Source organism: Archocentrus centrarchus, unplaced genomic scaffold (genome assembly GCF_007364275.1).
Source record: "Archocentrus centrarchus isolate MPI-CPG fArcCen1 unplaced genomic scaffold, fArcCen1 scaffold_74_ctg1, whole genome shotgun sequence".
Classification (NCBI taxonomy): Eukaryota; Metazoa; Chordata; class Actinopteri; order Cichliformes; family Cichlidae; genus Archocentrus; species Archocentrus centrarchus.
Genome location: NW_022060288.1, coordinates 13001 through 31836, shown reverse-complemented (window position 1 = coordinate 31836; position 18836 = coordinate 13001). Strand labels below are relative to the sequence as shown.

Below are 18836 nucleotides of genomic sequence, written 5' to 3'. Positions count from 1 at the left end.
TATTTTATTAATAAAAAAGTACTTATAATTTCAAGTGGTTTCAAGCACTATATCCAAAATTCAAGCACTTTTCAACCTCGAAAACACAACATTAATATCGAAGCATTTTCAAGGATTTCCAGCACCTGTATGAGCCCTGAGTCTGAATCATTTGTACTCACAGCCATCAGGATTTTCAGTTCTCATATAAATAGCAGATGAGCTATGTCAGAACATATGAAATTCCCTCTGGGATCAATAAAGTTATTCTTTTAAAGCACAGGGTTCATTATTGCCACACTGACAGCTGAATTTAGCTCTGACTCCTTGTTTCTGGGAGTTGTAGAGGTGTACTATCCAGCCATTTTCTTCCTTTTATAGTTTTCAGGGTCGCAAGGGGGCTGGAGCCTATTCCAGCTGTCATAGGGCGAGAGGCAGGGTACACCCTGTACAGGTCGCCAGCCTGTCACAGAGCTAACATAGAGGGACAGATAACCATTCACACTTATGGGCAATTTAGAATCACCAATCAACCATAACCCCACTAACTGCATGTCTTTGGACTGTGGGAGGAAACCAGTGTATGCAGAGAAAACCCACACAGACACGGGGAGAAACATGCAAACTCCACTTCTGTGTGGAGTTTGCATTAATACAGTTAAGTTTTAAGTTAACACAATTAAGTTTCCCAAAGGGCTAGATGAGAAAGTGGGACTGTTGTGGAGGGCAGCACCAATAAGCTGAACTCAATTCTGCTCAATATTAATTTGTTCTCTTTATGAACTGATGCTGGTAAGAGTATAGGTTACAATCAGGGAATGAGAAATATGCGTAGTAACAATATTTCATCAGTATTTAATCAACATTCCCAAAAGCAATGGTGAACAAAATGTGCATGTTTTTGCAAAATTTCAAAGACTTAACTTTATACAAAATGCTATTGCTGTTTTGCTTGTAGTGTAATTACTTTGTCTGTAGTTTTTGTTCATCTTTTTTATTGTTCAGTGTGAGAAATCTAGTCTGTTTTGGGCTTGAATAAGTGCATTAAAATCAGATTCACTGTCTGAGGTGGAAATATGAAGGACAGTCACAACAGCAAATGCAAGATCTGCCTTCCAATCTGCATCTGAGAACTCTGGAATGTCCTTGACTTTGTTCTCACAAAGCTCTCGATCAGTTTCAGTCACTTTATCTTGCATCTGCTTCAAAAGTCCAACATTTTCTCCATCATATTTGAACAACCAATAGTTAGAATACATTTTGGCATCTTACCATAGAGACTTGACTTTTCTGCCAAACTGGTTTATATGTTAGTGACAACACTGATAACAATACATGCTGGTGCTGCAAATAGAACAGATTCAGAAAGATGATCAGTTGCAGCAGATGACTGCCCCTCCCTGAGCCTGGTTCTGCTGGAGGTTTCTCCTTCCCACTGTCACCAAGTGCTGCTCATAGGGGGGTCATTTTGACTGTTGGGTTTTCTGTGTAATTATTGTAGGGTCTTTACCTTATAATATAAAGTGCACTGAGGTGACTGTTGTTGTGATTTGGTGCTATATAAATAAAATTGAATTGAATTTGCAACTGCTATTATGAAAAGCGGAGGTGATTTGTTTCTATGGTAACTGGAAACCAAAATCCTGACCATGATTGTCAAAGCAAGCTGTGATCATTTTACAGCAGACATCAAAGCCAACGCACACACACTCATGCACACACCTACCTCTGTGTAGTTGCCACGCTTGCTGTAGATAGCAGAAAGGAGGCGGTAACATTCTATGCAGCTGCCTTCTCTGGATATGATGTCCAGCGTCATCCTCTCTGCCTCTTTGGTACGACCAGCCATGGCTAAAACCTGAGCCTTGGAACATACATGAAGGGTGTTTGTGTCAAACACGTCAGAGTTTGGATGCAGCCTCCTGTCCAGCCCACACACACAAACATAAATACTATTCTTAAATAAGTACAGTACCAGTCAAAAGTGTGGATACACTCACTCATTCATTGTGTCCAAACTTTTGATTGGAGAGGAGTGGTCTTGGGACCAAAGCTCCTCAAAGAAACCCATGCACGTGAGTATGTTCGAATTTATGTCTGCTCACCAGAGCCAGCCAGATGTCAGTGCTCTCTGGCTGCAGGGCCACAGCTTCTCTGTACACCTGCAAGGCCTCCTCGTAGCGACCTGTGTTGTAGTACAGTGCTCCAAGTGGTGTCAGAATGTCCACCTTCCTCGTCACCTGCAGCGCCCTGCATGCAGAGGTCAAAGGTCATGAGAGTGCTCTTTTCGAGCACTGTACCAGATGACTTTTTTTTTTAACCTAACTACCCCATGATGTGTGTTGTTTTCTTTTTCGGGGAACTGTAAAGGTAGCGCTGCAAGTCGGCTGCATAACCTCAGGACACCTGTCCCCCCGTGTTGTGTTTGTGTTTGTTGTATTCTTGGATGGGTGCTTTGTTAATTGCAATTTCCAATGTGTGAACCTGTTCACCCACATGGCAATAAAACCTTCATTCATTCATTCATTCATTCAGAATGGTTTTCTATGGAGGTGATTAGAGAGCCTCAGTGGTAAATAGATGGGTATTTAAACAGTGCTTTTCTAGTCAAAGCACTTCATGAAGCACTTTATTCTATAAAACTTGGATGGCTCTGACTTTCTTGAATTTTAATGAAAGAAAGACAGAAGTGACTGTTTTTGGCCCTGGTACTGCTGGCACATCTCCTCCTGTGGACGTGGGTCCATTATCACAACAAGTAAAGCCTTTTGTCACAAACCTAGGTTTTTATTATGAATGAAAGTTTTAAGCTGGACAGGCAAATCAGTGCAGTTGTGAGATCGAGTTTCTTTCACTTGAGGCAACTGGCAAAGATTAAGAGCATTTTTTTGGTAGATAATTTTACTCCTATATTATCCTCTCTGCACTGTTACCTGTCCATTTTAGAGTTCATTTTAAAATTATTTTATTTGTTTTTAAGTCTTTAAATGGCCTTGCTCCCTGCTATCTTTCTGAGCTGTTATATTTACACTCTCCTTCCCGAGCTCTCAGATCAGCTAGCCAACTGTACCTGGCTGTGCCCAGGACTGTGAGGAAGTTCAGCGGGGACAGAGCCTTTGCTGTGGCAGCTCCCAAACTCTGGAACCCTGCCACTGTACATTAAACAGGCTTCTTCTCTGGTCTTTTTAAAGTCTGCTCTTAACACACACCTTTTTCACTTGGAGTTTGATTCTGTATGAGCTGCTGTTACTTTTACTTGTTTATTGTTTTATTATATTATCTTATTATTATTTTTATTGATGTTCTTATATTAAGTGCTATTTTTTTCTTTTATTGATTGTATTTCCTAGCACCGGTGTATTTGTTTTAAATTTTAATTTACTGGTGGATGTACAGCACTTTGTCAGTGGTTACTGTTTTTAAAGTGCTTTATAAGTAAACGTGGCTTGGCTTGGCTCTGCCTATAAACTGTCAGGTTTCTGGCTGGTGCAGGCAAGGTAGAGGACCCCAACGCAGGACTCAGAGTCAAGAGCTATAATTTAGCTTGTACTTTAATTTAATTAAGTCTGGATGGGTGCCAGCAGTACCACTTACTAAACATAAACATAAACATAAGCATAACTATGGACATGAGACTAAGAACATGGCATCAGACGTGAAGCACACAGCAGGGCAGTGAAGACAACACTGGCCATACAGAGACGAGGACGCGACAAAGAACTAAGCAACAGAGAGACCTTAAATACACAGAGACATAATGAGGGAAAAGGGAAACAGGTGACAACACAGGTGAACAAAATACAGAGACCAGGGGAAGTAAAACTAAACACAAAGCATAGGGAACACGAGACTGTCAAAATACAACAGGAACTGACTAAACATAACAGACGCAGACCTAACACTGAAAACTTGACAAAGGGAACATACACGACAAAACAACAAGTGAAACTAAACAGCATACTCAAACAACAATATAACTATAGACTATAAGAAACACTAAGAAACATAACCTGAAAAGTACAACAAAAGAATCTCAAAACGCTGGGCCACCGGCCCAGGATCATGACATAAACCTTTATCATGCATATACAGTACCAGTCAAAAGTGTGGACGCACTCACCCAGTGTGTCCCAGCCTTCACTCCCTGAAGGCTAACACTGAGAGGCTGAAGGCCCTGAATCAGGACAGCTGACAGACTACACTCCCCACACACCACTCATCATTCACTGACTCTCCCACTGACCTGGACCATCATGTAAAGTTGTTTGCACCACAACACACCGTGTATATATATATTATATTTTAGTGTAAATATATATATATATATATATATATATATATATATATATATATAATCAGTACATGTGCTTGTATACGTCTTTATTTGTACTTATTTACTTAAGTATAAGTATAAAAGTAAAAAAGTACTGTATTTGTCAGGCTATAAGGCGCACTTAAAATCCTTAAATTTTCTCAAAAATCGGCAGTGCACCTTATGTATGAATTCTTGTTGTGCTTACTGACCTTGAACCAATTTTATGTGGTACACTGCGCTCAAAAATCTTTGTATTAATGTAATGTATTAGTGCGACTTTGGTGAGGGACGCTTCACAAATATCTACATTTTCCAGAGCGTACAAAGTGTAGGACAGGGTGGAGGGGGGTAACACCCGGCGTAGGCTTTTCAAATAGTTAGAAAATGTTCGTCAGTCTGTGTAATTTGAGCGCTGCCGTCTGACTGCCGATGGCCGAGGAATCCACATCACTGCACCATTGCGGGATCTACAGTGATATGGCCTCAGGTCTGGCAGACCACTTCAAAGGTCTCATTGAATTCTCTAAAATAGGCCATCATCGATCCACAAAATGACTCTACTGACGATATTAGACAGGAACAAGCTGTGAGTGTGGCGCAGCAGGTGTGGAAAACAGCCAGAGATAAATTCAACAAGAAGTGGAAGCACCAAAAATAGAAACCGTACGCAGTAAACCGGAGAAAACGATGATTACATTAGATTCAACTCATTGTCATTGTGCGCACAAGGCACAAAACAAAATGATCGTTCCAGATCACTCATCCAGAGTTGAGCAACTGTAGTCATGCAGCCAGAGACCGGCGCTACCATTAAGCAATGTGGTTTAAGTATCTTGCCCAAGGACACAATGCAGCGCAGGGACAGGGGCTCGAACCTGCAACCTTCTGGCTGTAAGGTGAGCGCCTACCCACTGCGCCACTGCCACGGATACTAAATTTTATTCTACATGTTCCTGGCCTGTTTTCATTTATGCTGGCCTGGATATTTGTGTGTAATCTTGCGATTGGCAGCTGGCACTGTTGGCAACTTTCGTGCAACAAAACTCACTGTTGGCTGTCTCAAAAGTCGCTAGAAGTCGCTAAAGGATGAATCGAGGTCCGGGGGTGTGTGTGCTGTCCCCCTCTGTGCCAAAGAGAGGTCCAGGCGATGCCACAGCGTATGAAGGGACACAGTACGAGCGCTGTATGTACACAAAACAGGCAACAGCAGAGTTTTCAGGTTTCCAGTGTTGCGTCACAAAGGGATTTCCTTTTTTTAAAAATATTTTTTCTTTGTTTAAATCAGTAAATATAAGGGTGCACAGGATTTGTGAAGGGCTAATATATAAAATGAAGAAATGACTTGTTCTTACCCTTATTAATAAAGAATATATTGTAGCGTCTCTTAAGACGTTGAAGAAGATGGCGAGAGATTGCCAGCAAAAGTTGCCCTTTTATTAACAATTAAATGGTTGCTGTGTGACGCAACCAAAACAAAACAGTAACAACAACGAGACTGACTCGGATAATGATGAGAAGGAACCTGGCATGCTTGATGCCGAAATCGCCCAACTGCTCAACTCAGACACTGAAGATGAGGAATTTGATGGATTTGTGGAAGATGAATGATTTAAAATGTGAGTGTATTTTTCTGTATTTGTTAGAACTGAACAATATTCTGAGTTATTGTGAATGAGTTGAATAAAGTTCAACTTACCTGACGCTTTTGTTTCGTTCTACATAATGTTTCATCATGCGCCTTATAACCCTTTTGTATAAAAATAGACCCATTCATTGATACTGCACCTTATAATGCGGAGTGCCTTATGGTCCGCAAAATACGGTACAGGCTCTGAAATGTACTGAAAGTAAGAAAATGAAAGCAGCAGGTTGTATAAATGTTGAATTCAGTGAATGAATCTCAGCATCAACAGCTTTGATTCAAACTCATTTCTGGTACACTGATGTAACCTGCAACTCTAACCATGAACACAGACACTGTGCACCAGTCCAACACAGAGCTTTACTGTAAATACAGTAGAGCAAACTGACCTGTTTTCATACAATCTTTGAATTACATAAAGTTAGCATACCTCAGTTTGTTTTTCCAGTCTTTACCTTTAAATCTAACCTCTCTTGTCCTCTTTTTTACATCTTTCTCCATCTGAGTGAACTTCTCTCTCTTTTCTCTCCCTGGAATTACAGCAGCTCTTCTTTTAGCTAGCAGACACACTGTGTAACACTGTATTACTGTACTGTACTTTGACTGTATTTATTTTACTGTTCCTACATCACTGTTTATTCAATGTATGGGTGCACGTTTTCCGCTATAAGCTCACATGTTGCTAAATGCAGCAATTTGATTGGTCAGATGTTTGTTTGCTTGTGAAAGTCAGAAAAATTGAACTTGATCCAAAAAAATAAATGCCGCAAATTTGTCCCATGAAATGACACAGTTGGTGTGAACGGCTGCATTGAAAACAGGTGAGTCCGAAAAATATTTTTAACGCACGAAACATTCACACAAAATTCACACGTCTGGTGTGTAAAGGCCTTTCCACAGGTACAGGAACCAGTGAAGATTGTGGCTTTAATTTTAGCAGCAACGTATCATGTGACCGAGACAAGGTTGTGACACTTGTCAAGAGTGAGTCACAGACGGATCTAACGGAGAGAATCCGCCCATTTTTCAAAATAAACCATCGTTAAGACTCATAATAATTAAAACAGAAATAATTTATTTTTTCAGTGCAGCCCAGTACCAAATAATCTACGCACTGGTACCTGGGGATATCTGATTTAAATTACATGAAAAATGGTTGTCTTAATTAAGGGGAAAGGAAAATTTTTAAAAAAGTACTTAGAGGACCAAATTGTATTATACTTTTGACATCAATTTGCGGGCCGGAAGCAGGGGGGGCGAGGGCTGGAAGTGGCCCGTGGGCCGGGAGTTTGAGACCCCTGGTGTAAAAGTAGTCGTCAAAGCATTTCACTGCTAGCTGTACCCTGTATGACCGTGCATGTGACAAATAAACTTTGATTTGATTTTTGTCCAAACTTTTGACTGGTACTGTACTAACACTTGGATGGATGTATCAGTCTATGGACATTTTGACAGGTGGAGAGGAGTGGTCATGGGACCAAAGCTCCTCAAAGGAATTCATGAATGAGGCAACAGTGACAACCACTGAGCAGTAGTGGAATTGATTTTCCAAGGATCATCCTGTTTAGAGTCGTGTCAGCAGATTGATGTCAATAATCTTCCAATATCAATTTTATTTCTCTGTTCAGAGCAGAGGAACAACCAGGAGAAAGAGGACTTGATGTTCAGAACTACAGCATTATGAAGCTCAAACTGATTTTCTTGTAAAATTCTGTGCATTGCTCTTGCTCCATGTCGAGGATTTTATGGATTATTTTTCTCTCCCTGTTTTGAATGTTCTGAACATGTTATCGTATATTCACTCACACATCCAAATCACTGAATTCAGGTTTTGGTGGCAGGATGTGATTTCTGGCTCAGCTGCATTTGAGGAGTGGTACAGTGGTTTCAGGGGGGAGTGCCACTGGAGGCTGGCTGGTACAGCTGGCAGACATAAACTAATTATGTCTCTCCATTTTATGCACTGGCATGCTGGGACCGGGTGTGTGTGGCAGGAGAAGAGGAGCTGACGGTGAGGAAACTGGTACCAGGCACCAGAGCTGACCAAGCAGTCATACAAAAGCATTGATTGCAGTTAGATAAAACAATAAAAGAGTTATTCTGAACTGAATATGTTGCATCCTGTGTGTGTGTGTGTGTGTGTGTGTGTTGTGGATCCAGAGTAACAAGCACATTAGACAGGCATTCCAGTCACTTTAATGGCCACAGGTGTATAAAAACCAATTACTTAGGCGTGTACACTGCTTCTACAAACATTTGTGAAAGAATGGATCACTCTTGGTGAATTCCATGATAGGATGTCACCCATTGCAACAAGTCAAATTGTGAACTCTTCTCACTACTAATTATTCCATAGTTAACTGTTAGAGGTATTGTAACAAAGTGGAAGTGATTGCAACTCAGCCACAAAGTGGTAGGCCAGAGAAAATGACAGAGCAGGGTCAGCACATGCTGAGGTACATGTGTGCAGAGTTAGCCAAATTTCTGCAATGCCAACTACTGCTAAAGACCTCCAAACTTCTTATGGCCTTCAGATTAGCTCAAGAGTGTTTTTCTACTCTATGTGAGCACTTTTTTGTATAGCATGTCTTATTCACCCATTCTCTCACACATTCATACAAGCCTTTCTACATCTAAGTGCTTTCTAACATTCACAAACACAATCACACTCCAGTGAACACAGGAGAACACAGGTATCTTACCCAAGGATACTTTGGCATGCAGACTGGAGCAGCTAGGGATCAAACCATCAACCTGATTACTAGATGATCACTTTACCTCCTCAGCCACGGCCACCCCACAGCAGTGCGCAGTGAATGGGTTTCTATGGCAGCTGTATCCAAGCCTTACATCACCAAGCTCAATGCAAAGTATTGGATGCAGTGATGTAAAGCACGCCGCCATTGGACTCGAGAGCAGTGGAGACGTGTTCTCTGGAGGGATGAATCACACTTCTCCATCTGCCAATTTGATGGAGAAGTCTGGGTTTGATGGTTCCCAGGGGAACGGTACCCGTCTGACTGCATTGTGCCAAGTGTAAAGTTTGGTGGAGGGGGGGGGGGGAGGGGGGGGGGGGGGGGGGAGGGGGGGGGGGGGGGGGGGGGGGGTGATGGTGTGGGGGTGTTTTTCAGGAGTTGGGTTCGGCCCCTTAGTTCCAGTGTAAGAAACTCTTAATGCTTCAGCATACCAAGACATTTGGGACAATTTGATGCTCCAACTCTGTGGGAACAGTTTGGGGATGGCCCCTTTCTGTTCCAACATGACTGCACACCAGTGCACAAAGCAGCTCCATAAAGACATGGATGAGCCAGTTTGGTGTGGAAGAACTTGACTGGCCTGCACAGAGTCCTGACCTCAGCCGGATAGAACACCTTTGGGATGAATTAGAGTGGAGACTGTGAGCCAGGCCTTATCTCCAACATCAGTGTCTGACCTCACAGATGTGCTTCTGGAAGAATGGTCAGAAATTCCCATAAACACTCCTAAACCTGTGGAAAGACTTCCCAGAAGAGTTGAAGCTATTATAGCTGCAAAGGGTGGGCCCACATCATATTAAACCCTCTGGATTAAGAATGGATGGTACTGAAGGATTTTTTTGTTCGTTTGTTTTACCTTGTGGCACTATGGGAGATGGCTGCCTTTCCAGTAGCTCTGTAGTACTTAGAGTTTCAAACCTCTTAATCCATTTTACTCTTACTTTTATCTTACTCTCGTAACTTATATCCTATGGATCATCCTTTTCAACCATATTCTGTGGATATTTTTCCTTCATTTTCCTGATGGAATCTTCCTAAAGGGATTAATAAAGTTTTATCTAATCTAATCTAATCTGCAAGGCAGAGAAGTGAATACGTTTGACAATATAGTATATCTGACTGAACATGTTTATGAAACAGATTTTTAGCTACACAGCAGCACTCTTGCAGCTGGCAGGTACTTTTGCTCTTCTTAAAAAGCTACTTTGCTGGGGTGCCCGGGTGGCTCGGGGTGGAGCAGGTGACCACATGCATATACCGCTTTGCAGTGCAGGCCTAACCCAAGCTACTTTGCTCACCTTTTGTACCAAGACTCAGCTTCTTTGTTCTCATTGGATGATCGGAGCAGACGGCCCAGGTTTACCATGGCAACATAATGTGCTGGTTTGAGCCGTACGGCTTGCTGGTAGTGGGCAGCTGCCCGCTGCCCTTCTCCTGGAGGAGACAACAGTGTAAAGAGGAATGAAAAGAGGTGTTTATTCACACCACCACACTGCTGTGTGACTTCCTATTGCTCCATTTATATTGATTTGCCACCCAACTGCTAGCAATAAAAAAAACAAAAAAAAAAAACAACACACATTTAAGAAGGAACGGAATGAATTATTCCCCATTTATTTCCCATGACAACATTGCAAGAAGAAGATGAATGCCATTTTTACCTTTTAGCAGTTACAGAGATACTAAAATATTGTAGTCATTGTGAATAAACAGGCACATTGAACTATAGGGACTTATGACTTATGCTGGGTCCATAATCAAATGCATCAAGAGAGGTTGTTGCAGAGGTGATATTTTTTCAGTTTTATGCTTCCCCAGACAGGTTGACCATTAGACCTCCTGATTTGCTATTATATTATATATACAGTTGTGCTCAAAAGGTTACATACCCCAGCAGAATTTTTGCTTTCTTGGCCTTTTTTCAGAGAATATGAATGATAACACAAAAACATCTTTTCCACTCATGCTTAGTGGTTGGGTGAAACCATTTATTGATAAACAACTGTGTTTTCTATTTTTAAATCATAATGACAACAAAAAACATCAAAATGACCCTGATCAAAAGTTTACATACCCTGGTGATTTTGGCCTGATAACGTGCACAGAAGTTGACACAAATGGGTTTGAATGGCTACTAAAGGTAACATCCTCACCTGTGATCTATTTGCGTGTAATCAGTGTGCATGCATAAAAGCTGAGTGAGTTTCTGGGATCCAGACAGACTCTTGCATCTTTCATCCAGCCACTGACGTTTCTGGATTCAGAGTCATAGGGAAAGCAAAGGAATTGTCAGCGGATCTACGGGAAAAGGTAGTTGAACTCTATAAAACAGGAAAGGGATACAAAAAGATATCCAAGGAATTGATAATGCCAGTCAGCAGTGTTCAAACTGTGATTAAGAAATGGAAAATCAGGGGCTCTGTTAAAACCAAACCACGGTCAGGTAGACCAACAAAAATTTTGGCCACAACTGCCAGGAAAATTGTTTGGGATGCAAAGAAAAACCCACAAATAACATCAGCTGAAATACAGGACTCTCTGAAAACAGGCGGTGTGGCTGTTTCAAGATGTACAATAAGGAGGCACTTGAAGAAAAATGGGCTGCATGGTCGAGTCGCCAGAAGAAAGCCATTACTGCGTAAATGCCACAAAGTATCTCGCATGCAATATGCCAAACAGCACAGAGACAAGCCTCAAAACTTCTGGAACAAGGTAATTTGGAGTGATGAGACCAAAATTGAACTTTTTGGTCACAACCATAAACGTTACATTTGGAGAGGCGTCAACAAGGCCTATGATGAAAGGAACACCATTCCTACTGTAAAGCACGGAGGCGGATCGCTGATGTTTTGGGGATGTGTGAGCTACAAAGGCACAGGAAACTTGGTCAAAGTTGAAGGAAAGATGAATGCAGCACGTTATCAGCAAATACTGGAGGCAAATTTGCACTCATCAGCCCGGAAGCTGTGCATGGCACGTACTTGGATGTTCCAACTGTCATGGTCCTGGACCGCTGGCCGAGCGTTTTGAGTTTCTTTTGTGTTGTTTTCTTTGTTATGCTTTTTAGGTTATGTTTCTCAGTGGTTCTTAGTTATATTGTTTGAATATGATGTTTAGTTTCCCGTGTTGTTTTTTGTGTATGTTCCCTTTGTTAAGTTTCCAGTGTTAGGTCTGTGTCTGTTATGTTTAGTCAGTTCCTGTTTTATTTTGACAGTCTCGTGTTCCCTGTGCTTTATGTTTAGTTTTGCTTCCCCTTTGTCATTAGGTTCATTTGGTTCGCCTGTCGTCCCCTGTTTCCACTTGCTCTAATCCCCTTGTGTGTATTTAAGCCCTTAGTTTTCCCTCTGTTCCTTGTTCGGGTCCTCGTCTTGTCCTCCTGTGTGACAACCGCTGTGTGTTTTGTTTTCCAAGTTTTCGAGTGTTTCAAGTTTCGAGTTGCGTGTGTCTTTTTGTTGCGGGCTCCCCATCCGCCTGTATCTTGTTTGAAGCCTGTTTTAAATAAACCTGCACGCCAAACCAGCTCTCGTCGTGTCCTGCACTGGGGTCCTCCCTGCCTTACCTGCACCAGCCGTGACACCAACATGACAACGATCCAAAACACAAGGCCAAGTCGACCTGTCACTGGCTACAGCAGAACAAAGTGAAGGTTCTGGAGTGGCCATCTCAGTCTCCTGACCTCAATATCATTGAGCCACTCTGGGGAGATCTCAAGCGTGCAGTTCATGCAAGACAGCCCAGGAATTTACAGGAACTGGAGGCTTTTTGCCAAGAAGAATGGGCAGCTTTACCATCAGAGAAAATAAAGAGCCTCATCCACAACTACCACAAAAGACTTCAGGCTGTCATTGATGTTAGAGGGGGCAACACACGGTATTAAGAACTGGGGTATGTAAACTTTTGATCAGGGTCATTTTGATGTTTTTTGTTGTCATTATGATTTAAAAATAGAAAACACAGTTGTTTATCAATAAATGGTTTCACCCAACCACTAAGCATGAGTGGAAAAGATGTTTTTGTGTTATCATTCATATTCTCTGAAAAAAGGCCAAGAAAGCAAAAATTCTGCTCTAAACTTTTGAGCACAACTGTAACATTTTGCATCTAGTTTTATTTTGTTCTGAACCCCACTTCTCTTGCAATACTGGACACTAAAATTAAGAATATTTCAGTTTTATAGTTGGATGAATATTTATAAAAGAGAAATGAGACTAAAAGTCTCTGAATGTGGGAATTTCTGATTATTCAAGCACTTACTTCACAGGGGGGAAATCAGTTAACACAACTCTGATCTCAACATCATAGAGTCAGTCTGGAGTTAAATGAAGGAACCGAAGAACTTTGAAAAGATGCTCAAAACAATTTTAAAAAGCTGTGTGTAAATGTACAAAGAAGGAAAGCCCTGTCAACAGGCCTGACCAAACTCGAGTTTTTGCTGCAGCTACTGCCAGAACCACACTCAGCTTGGCCTGCCAAGATCCATCAGCTGCCTCTGGAGTCCCACAAGATAACCAAACCTCATAGGACTCTTTCAGCTTGATGGCTCCTTGCACCTCCGGTGTCCACCATCTGGTTAGGGGATTAACACCACGATAGGCACCAACAACCGTGCAGCCACAGGTATGAGCAGCCTCAACAATGGAGGTGAAAACATGGTCTATTTGGACTGAATGTCCTCAGACTCCCTAGGAAGGGTGTTGAAATTTTGCCAGAGGTGGGAATTCAAGATCTCACAAACTGTCAGCATCTCTGCCAGATGCTCCCAGGACACCCTCACTATGTGTTTGGGCACGTCAGCTATATCCAAGATCCTCCCACATCACCTGAGCCAACTCACCACCAGGTGGTGATCAGTTGACATCTCTGCTCTTCTCCTCACACAGCTGTCAAAAACATATGACTGCAGGTCTGATGATACAATTATAAAACTAATCATCAACCTATGACCCAGGATGTCCTGGTGCCATGTGCACTAATAAACACCCTTACGATCAAATTTGGTGTTCATTATGGACAGACTGTGTTTTGCACATAAGTCCAATAACAGAACACCACTCGGGCAGGCCATTCTTCCTGAGCACATCTCTCTAGGTCTTACTGTCTTTGCCTACTGGAGAACTGAAATCTCCCAGTAGGATGATGGAGTTGCCAGGTGAACAGTATCCCCACCCAGTGACACCAAGAAGGCTGAACTGTTTGACCTGTTCCCTGAACCTATGGCACAGGGAAGCTGTCATGTCCTGGGCCGTTGGCCCAGCGTTTTGTGTTAATTCATTTCCTGAGTTTGTCCTCCCTGTATGTTTGTCATGTTCCCAGTGTTGTGACTTGTCTGCGTGTTCCTTGGTTTATCACTTCCTGTTTTATTTTGCCAATGTGATTTCCTTGTGCTTTGTGTTTAGCTTTGCTTCCCCTGTGTAATTAGTTTCATTTGCCTCACCTGTTGTTCCCTGCTGTTTCCTCTTGCCCTGATTACCCATTGTGTATTTAAGCCCTCAGTTTTCATTTGTTCTCTGTCGCGTCGTTGATGTTGTGTGCCCGTGTGTTCCCTGTGTTTGCCCGTCGTCTCCCTTCCAAGATTTTTGTATTTGTTTTTCCCCCGCTTAAATAAATCCCTTTTAAGTTACGCTGACTTCTGGAGTCCTTCGTGTCAGCCATTCCTCGCCTGTTTCCTCCCCGGCCATGACAGAACGACGCGACCATTACAAAACCCCCTCCGGCTCCAATTTTTTCGACGGCACTCGTCTAGCGCTGGGGGGCCCGGCGTCTTTGAACAGTCCCCGTCATCGTCACTCACCTGCCTCCCCTTTCGCTGATCCCTCCCTTCCTCGGCAGCCGCGGAGGAGAGGGAGTTCCCGGCAGCAACGGCGGAAGGCACCCCGAGACCCGAGCGGTATAACGCCGCGGACCGCTTCACCACTTCACACCCAATCCTCCGTTTCCGTGAGTAACACTGGCTTCAACGCTACTATGCCTGCGGACAATTATTCCCGTCACCCCCCTGCCTTTCCCCTCCCTGAGGTGGCTAAGCAGACCATTATCTGTTGGGTGGATTCACTGGTTATGGACCTTCTGGCTGACCCATGTGAGCAGGAACAGCAACAGCTCACGGCCCAGCTGCAAGGGCTAGTCGATGATTACCCTTGGTTATTTGGCTCTCTGCATGGGTTAGTGCAGGATTTCTTAACCTCCACCCTTCACCTACAGCAGTCCCCAGTGTCAGCTCATTCTCAGTCCCCAGTGTCAGCGCATTCTCAGTGCCCGGTGTCAGCTGTGTCTCAGTCTCCCCAGTCAGCTGTGCCTCAGGCTGCTTCCACGCAGTCAGTCTCCTCGCAGTCAGTCTCCTCGCAGTCAGTCTCCTCGCAGTCAGTCTCCTCGCAGTCAGTCTCCTCGCAGTCAGCTCTAACGCCCTTAGCTCCTGCTCTCTCTAGCTCGCAGTCTGCTCTTTCTGTCTCCCGGCCTGCTTCCACGCGGCCAGTTTTGACGTACTCAGGCCCCTCTAGCCTTCAGTCGGTTTCCCTAATGTCTGTTCACCCTAGCACTCTGTCAGTTCCTCCAGTGTCAGTTCCTCCAGTGTCAGCTCCTCCTCAGTCGCAGTGTTCCCAGTCAGCTGTAGCTCCAGCTCCTCCCCAGTCGCAGTGTTCCCAGTCAGCTGTAGCTCCAGCTCCTCCTCAGTCGCAGTGTTCCCAGTCAGCTGTAGCTCCAGCTCCTCCTCAGTCGCAGTGTTCCCAGTCAGCTGTAGCTCCAGCTCCTCCTCAGTCGCAGTGTTCCCAGTCAGCTGTAGCTCCAGCTCCTCCTCAGTCGCAGTGTTCCCAGTCAGCTGTAGCTCCAGCTCCTCCTCAGTCGCAGTGTTCCCAGTCAGCTGTAGCTCCAGCTCCTCCTCAGTCGCAGTGTTCCCAGTCAGCTGTAGCTCCAGCTCCTCCTCAGTCGCAGTGTTCCCAGTCAGCTGTAGCTCCAGCTCCTCCTCAGTCGCAGTCTCAGACCCCTCAGTTAGCTCCAGCTCCCTCTGCTCACCCTGCTCCAGCTCCCTTGGCTCCAGCTCCCCCTGCACCCGTACCTGTTCCGCGGGTGGGGGCAGCCACGGACGGGCTGACCTCTGCACCCGTACCTGTTCCGCGGGTGGGGGCAGCCACGGACGGGCTGACCTCTGCACCCGTTCCTGTTCCGCGGGTGGGGGCAACCAGGTCCAAGCCTTCGCATCGGTTTTCTGTGTTAGCTGCAGCAGCAGGGTCTCAGTCAGCTCTAGCTCCAGTCGCTCTCCCTCGCCTTCAGTCAGCTCCAGTAACTCTTCCTCGGTCCCCAGTGTCAGCTGTTTCAGTGCCCTCTCAGTCAGTTCCCTCAGCCCCTGTCTTAGTTCCTTCGGTTTTGGTCCCAGTTCCCTCAGCTCCTGCTCCTTCTGTAGCTCCAGTAGTGTCAGCTCCCTCTCAGGCCCCAGTGTCAGCGGGCTCTCGGTCTGTCTCCACGCAGCCAGATCTCCCTAGCTCTCGGTCTGTCTCCACGCAGCCAGATCTCCCTAGCTCTCGGTCTGTTTCCACGCAGCCAGATCTCCCTAGCTCTCGGTCTGTTTCCACGCAGCCAGATCTCCCTAGCTCTCGGTCTGTCTCCACGCAGCCAGATCTCCCTAGCTCTCGGTCTGTCTCCACGCAGCCAGATCTCCCTAGCTCTCGGTCTGTCTCCACGCAGCCAGATCTCCCTAGCTCTCGGTCTGTCTCCACGCAGCCAGATCTCCCTAGCTCTCGGTCTGTCTCCACGCAGCCAGATCTCCCTAGCTCTCGGTCTGTTTCCACGCAGCCAGATCTCCCTAGCTCTCGGTCTGTTTCCACGCAGCCAGATCTCCCTAGCTCTCGGTCTGTCTCCACGCAGCCAGATCTCCCTAGCTCACAGCCCGCTCTCTCTGGCTCCCGGCCTGCTTCCACGCAGCCAGTCGTCTCCCGGCCTGCTTCCACGCAGCCAGTCGTCTCCCGGCCTGCTTCCACGCAGCCAGTCGTCTCCCGGCCTGCTTCCACGCAGCCAGTCGTCTCCCGGCCTGCTTCCACGCAGCCAGTCGTCTCCCGGCCTGCTTCCACGCAGTCCCCTGCACCTCTGCTATTCCTCGAGCAGCCCCTGCTGCTCAATAAAGCAGCAGTGTGCCCTGTTCCGCGGTCCCAGCCTACGCATCCGGTGCCTCACTATGTAGGCCCCGTTCAGCCCATGGGCTCAGCTCACTCCAAGCCGATGGGGGTCTCCGCTCATTCCGAGCCGATGGGGGTCTCCGCTCAGTCCGAGCACTCCGCGCCAGAGGGCCCCGCTCAGTCCGAGCCGATGGGGGTCTCCGCTCAGTCCGAGCCAGGGGGTCCCGCTCAGTCCGAGCCGATGGGGGTCTCCGCTCAGTCCGAGCGCTCCGCGCCAGAGGGTCCCGCTCAGTCCGAGCGCTCCGCGCCAGAGGGTCCCGCTCAGTCCGAGCCGATGGGGGTCTCCGCTCAGTCCGAGCGCTCCGCGCCAGAGGGTCCCGCTCAGTCCGAGCCGATGGGGGTCTCCGCTCAGTCCGAGCCAGGGGGTCCCGCTCAGTCCGAGCACTCCGCGCCAGAGGGTCCCGCTCAGTCCGAGCCGATGGGGGTCTCCGCTCAGTCCGAGCGCTCCGCGCACGAGGGTCCCGCTCAGTCCGAGCCGATGGGGGTCTCCGCTCAGTCCGAGCGCTCCGAGCCAGGGGGTCCCGCTCAGTCCGAGCCGGTGGGGGTCTCTGCTCAGTCCGAGCACTCCACGTCACCCGAGGGTTCCCCACCAGAGCCCGGGGTCGCCCTTCTCCGCCGCCGCATGCCCCGCGGTCGGCCTCCAGTGTCTGCTCCCCGTCACCGCCGCCGCATGCCCCGCGGTCGGCCTCCAGTGACCCCTCCTCGTCGCCGCCGCCGCTGGGAGCGCGGTCGGCCTCCAGTGACCCTTCCTCGTCGCCGCCGCATGCCGCGCGGTCGGCCTCCAGTGTCTTCTCCTCGTCTCCGCCGCCGCCGCTGGAAGCACGGTCAGCCTCCGGTGCCTGCTCCCCGTCGCCGCCGCCGCTGGGAGCGCGGTCGGCCTCCAGTGATTCCTTCTCGTCCTCGCCGCCGCCGCCGCTGGGAGCGCGGTCGGCCTCCCTCGTTGGGACTTTGCTTTGTGGCCCCTTGGCCTCTGCGGCCTCCTGAACTGTGTTTTTTGTTTTTGGATTTCCCACTGACTCCCCTGAACTGTGGACTGTTTTTTCCCCTGCTGTTTTTTGTTTTGTCATAGCTCCTGGACTGTTCCTTGTTTCGGCCCCCTGTTTTGGACATTGGAGCTCTCCGGCCTTGTGCCGTCGCTTTTTGTTTCATCCGGTTGTTTTTTTTTTTTGCTTCTCGTCCCCGTGTTTTGTTCTTGTTTGGACTGTGTTGCCTCTGCTCTGCCTCATTTTGATGCCCCCTGTTGGACTGTCTCCGGCCTTGTGCCGTCGCCTTTTGTTCTGGTCCTGTGTTTTTGTTTTCTTCCTGTCCGGGTTTGATTTGTTTTGTTCACGCCTGTGATTTCTGTTTTGCTCCCTGTCTTTGTTTTTGTTTCGGGCCCTCCCTCCTGGTCCCCCGCCTCCCGCCCTTGTCTGGTTTTGTTTCTGGTTTTGGCCGTCGGGAGCCGGCCTTTGAGGGGGGGGTACTGTCATGTCCTGGGCCGTTGGCCCAGCGTTTTGTGTTAATTCATTTCCTGAGTTTGTCCTCCCTGTATGTTTGTCATGTTCCCAGTGTTGTGACTTGTCTGCGTGTTCCTTGGTTTATCACTTCCTGTTTTATTTTGCCAATGTGATTTCCTTGTGCTTTGTGTTTAGCTTTGCTTCCCCTGTGTAATTAGTTTCATTTGCCTCACCTGTTGTTCCCTGCTGTTTCCTCTTGCCCTGATTACCCATTGTGTATTTAAGCCCTCAGTTTTCATTTGTTCTCTGTCGCGTCGTTGATGTTGTGTGCCCGTGTGTTCCCTGTGTTTGCCCGTCGTCTCCCTTCCAAGATTTTTGTATTTGTTTTTCCCCCGCTTAAATAAATCCCTTTTAAGTTACGCTGACTTCTGGAGTCCTTCGTGTCAGCCATTCCTCGCCTGTTTCCTCCCCGGCCATGACAGAAGCAACCCTCTAGGTCAGAAACCCCAACATACAGACAGTGAGCTGGGGGCATACAAGAAT

At 46.5% G+C, this 18836-nt stretch overlaps 1 protein-coding gene across 1 annotated transcript in view; it reads right to left on the bottom strand.

Moving 5' to 3' along the window:
- LOC115777789 (protein O-mannosyl-transferase TMTC1-like) overlaps positions 1 to 18836 on the bottom strand; it is an 81794-nt gene that overhangs the window by 55414 nt on the left and 7544 nt on the right. Inside the window, exons 5-7 of the mRNA XM_030725777.1 lie at positions 9991 to 10126; positions 2085 to 2229; positions 1706 to 1843 (exon numbers count right to left, since the gene is read on the bottom strand). Coding sequence (XP_030581637.1) covers positions 1706 to 1843; positions 2085 to 2229; positions 9991 to 10126 — 419 coding nt within the window. The remainder of the gene's footprint in view (positions 1 to 1705; positions 1844 to 2084; positions 2230 to 9990; positions 10127 to 18836) is intronic.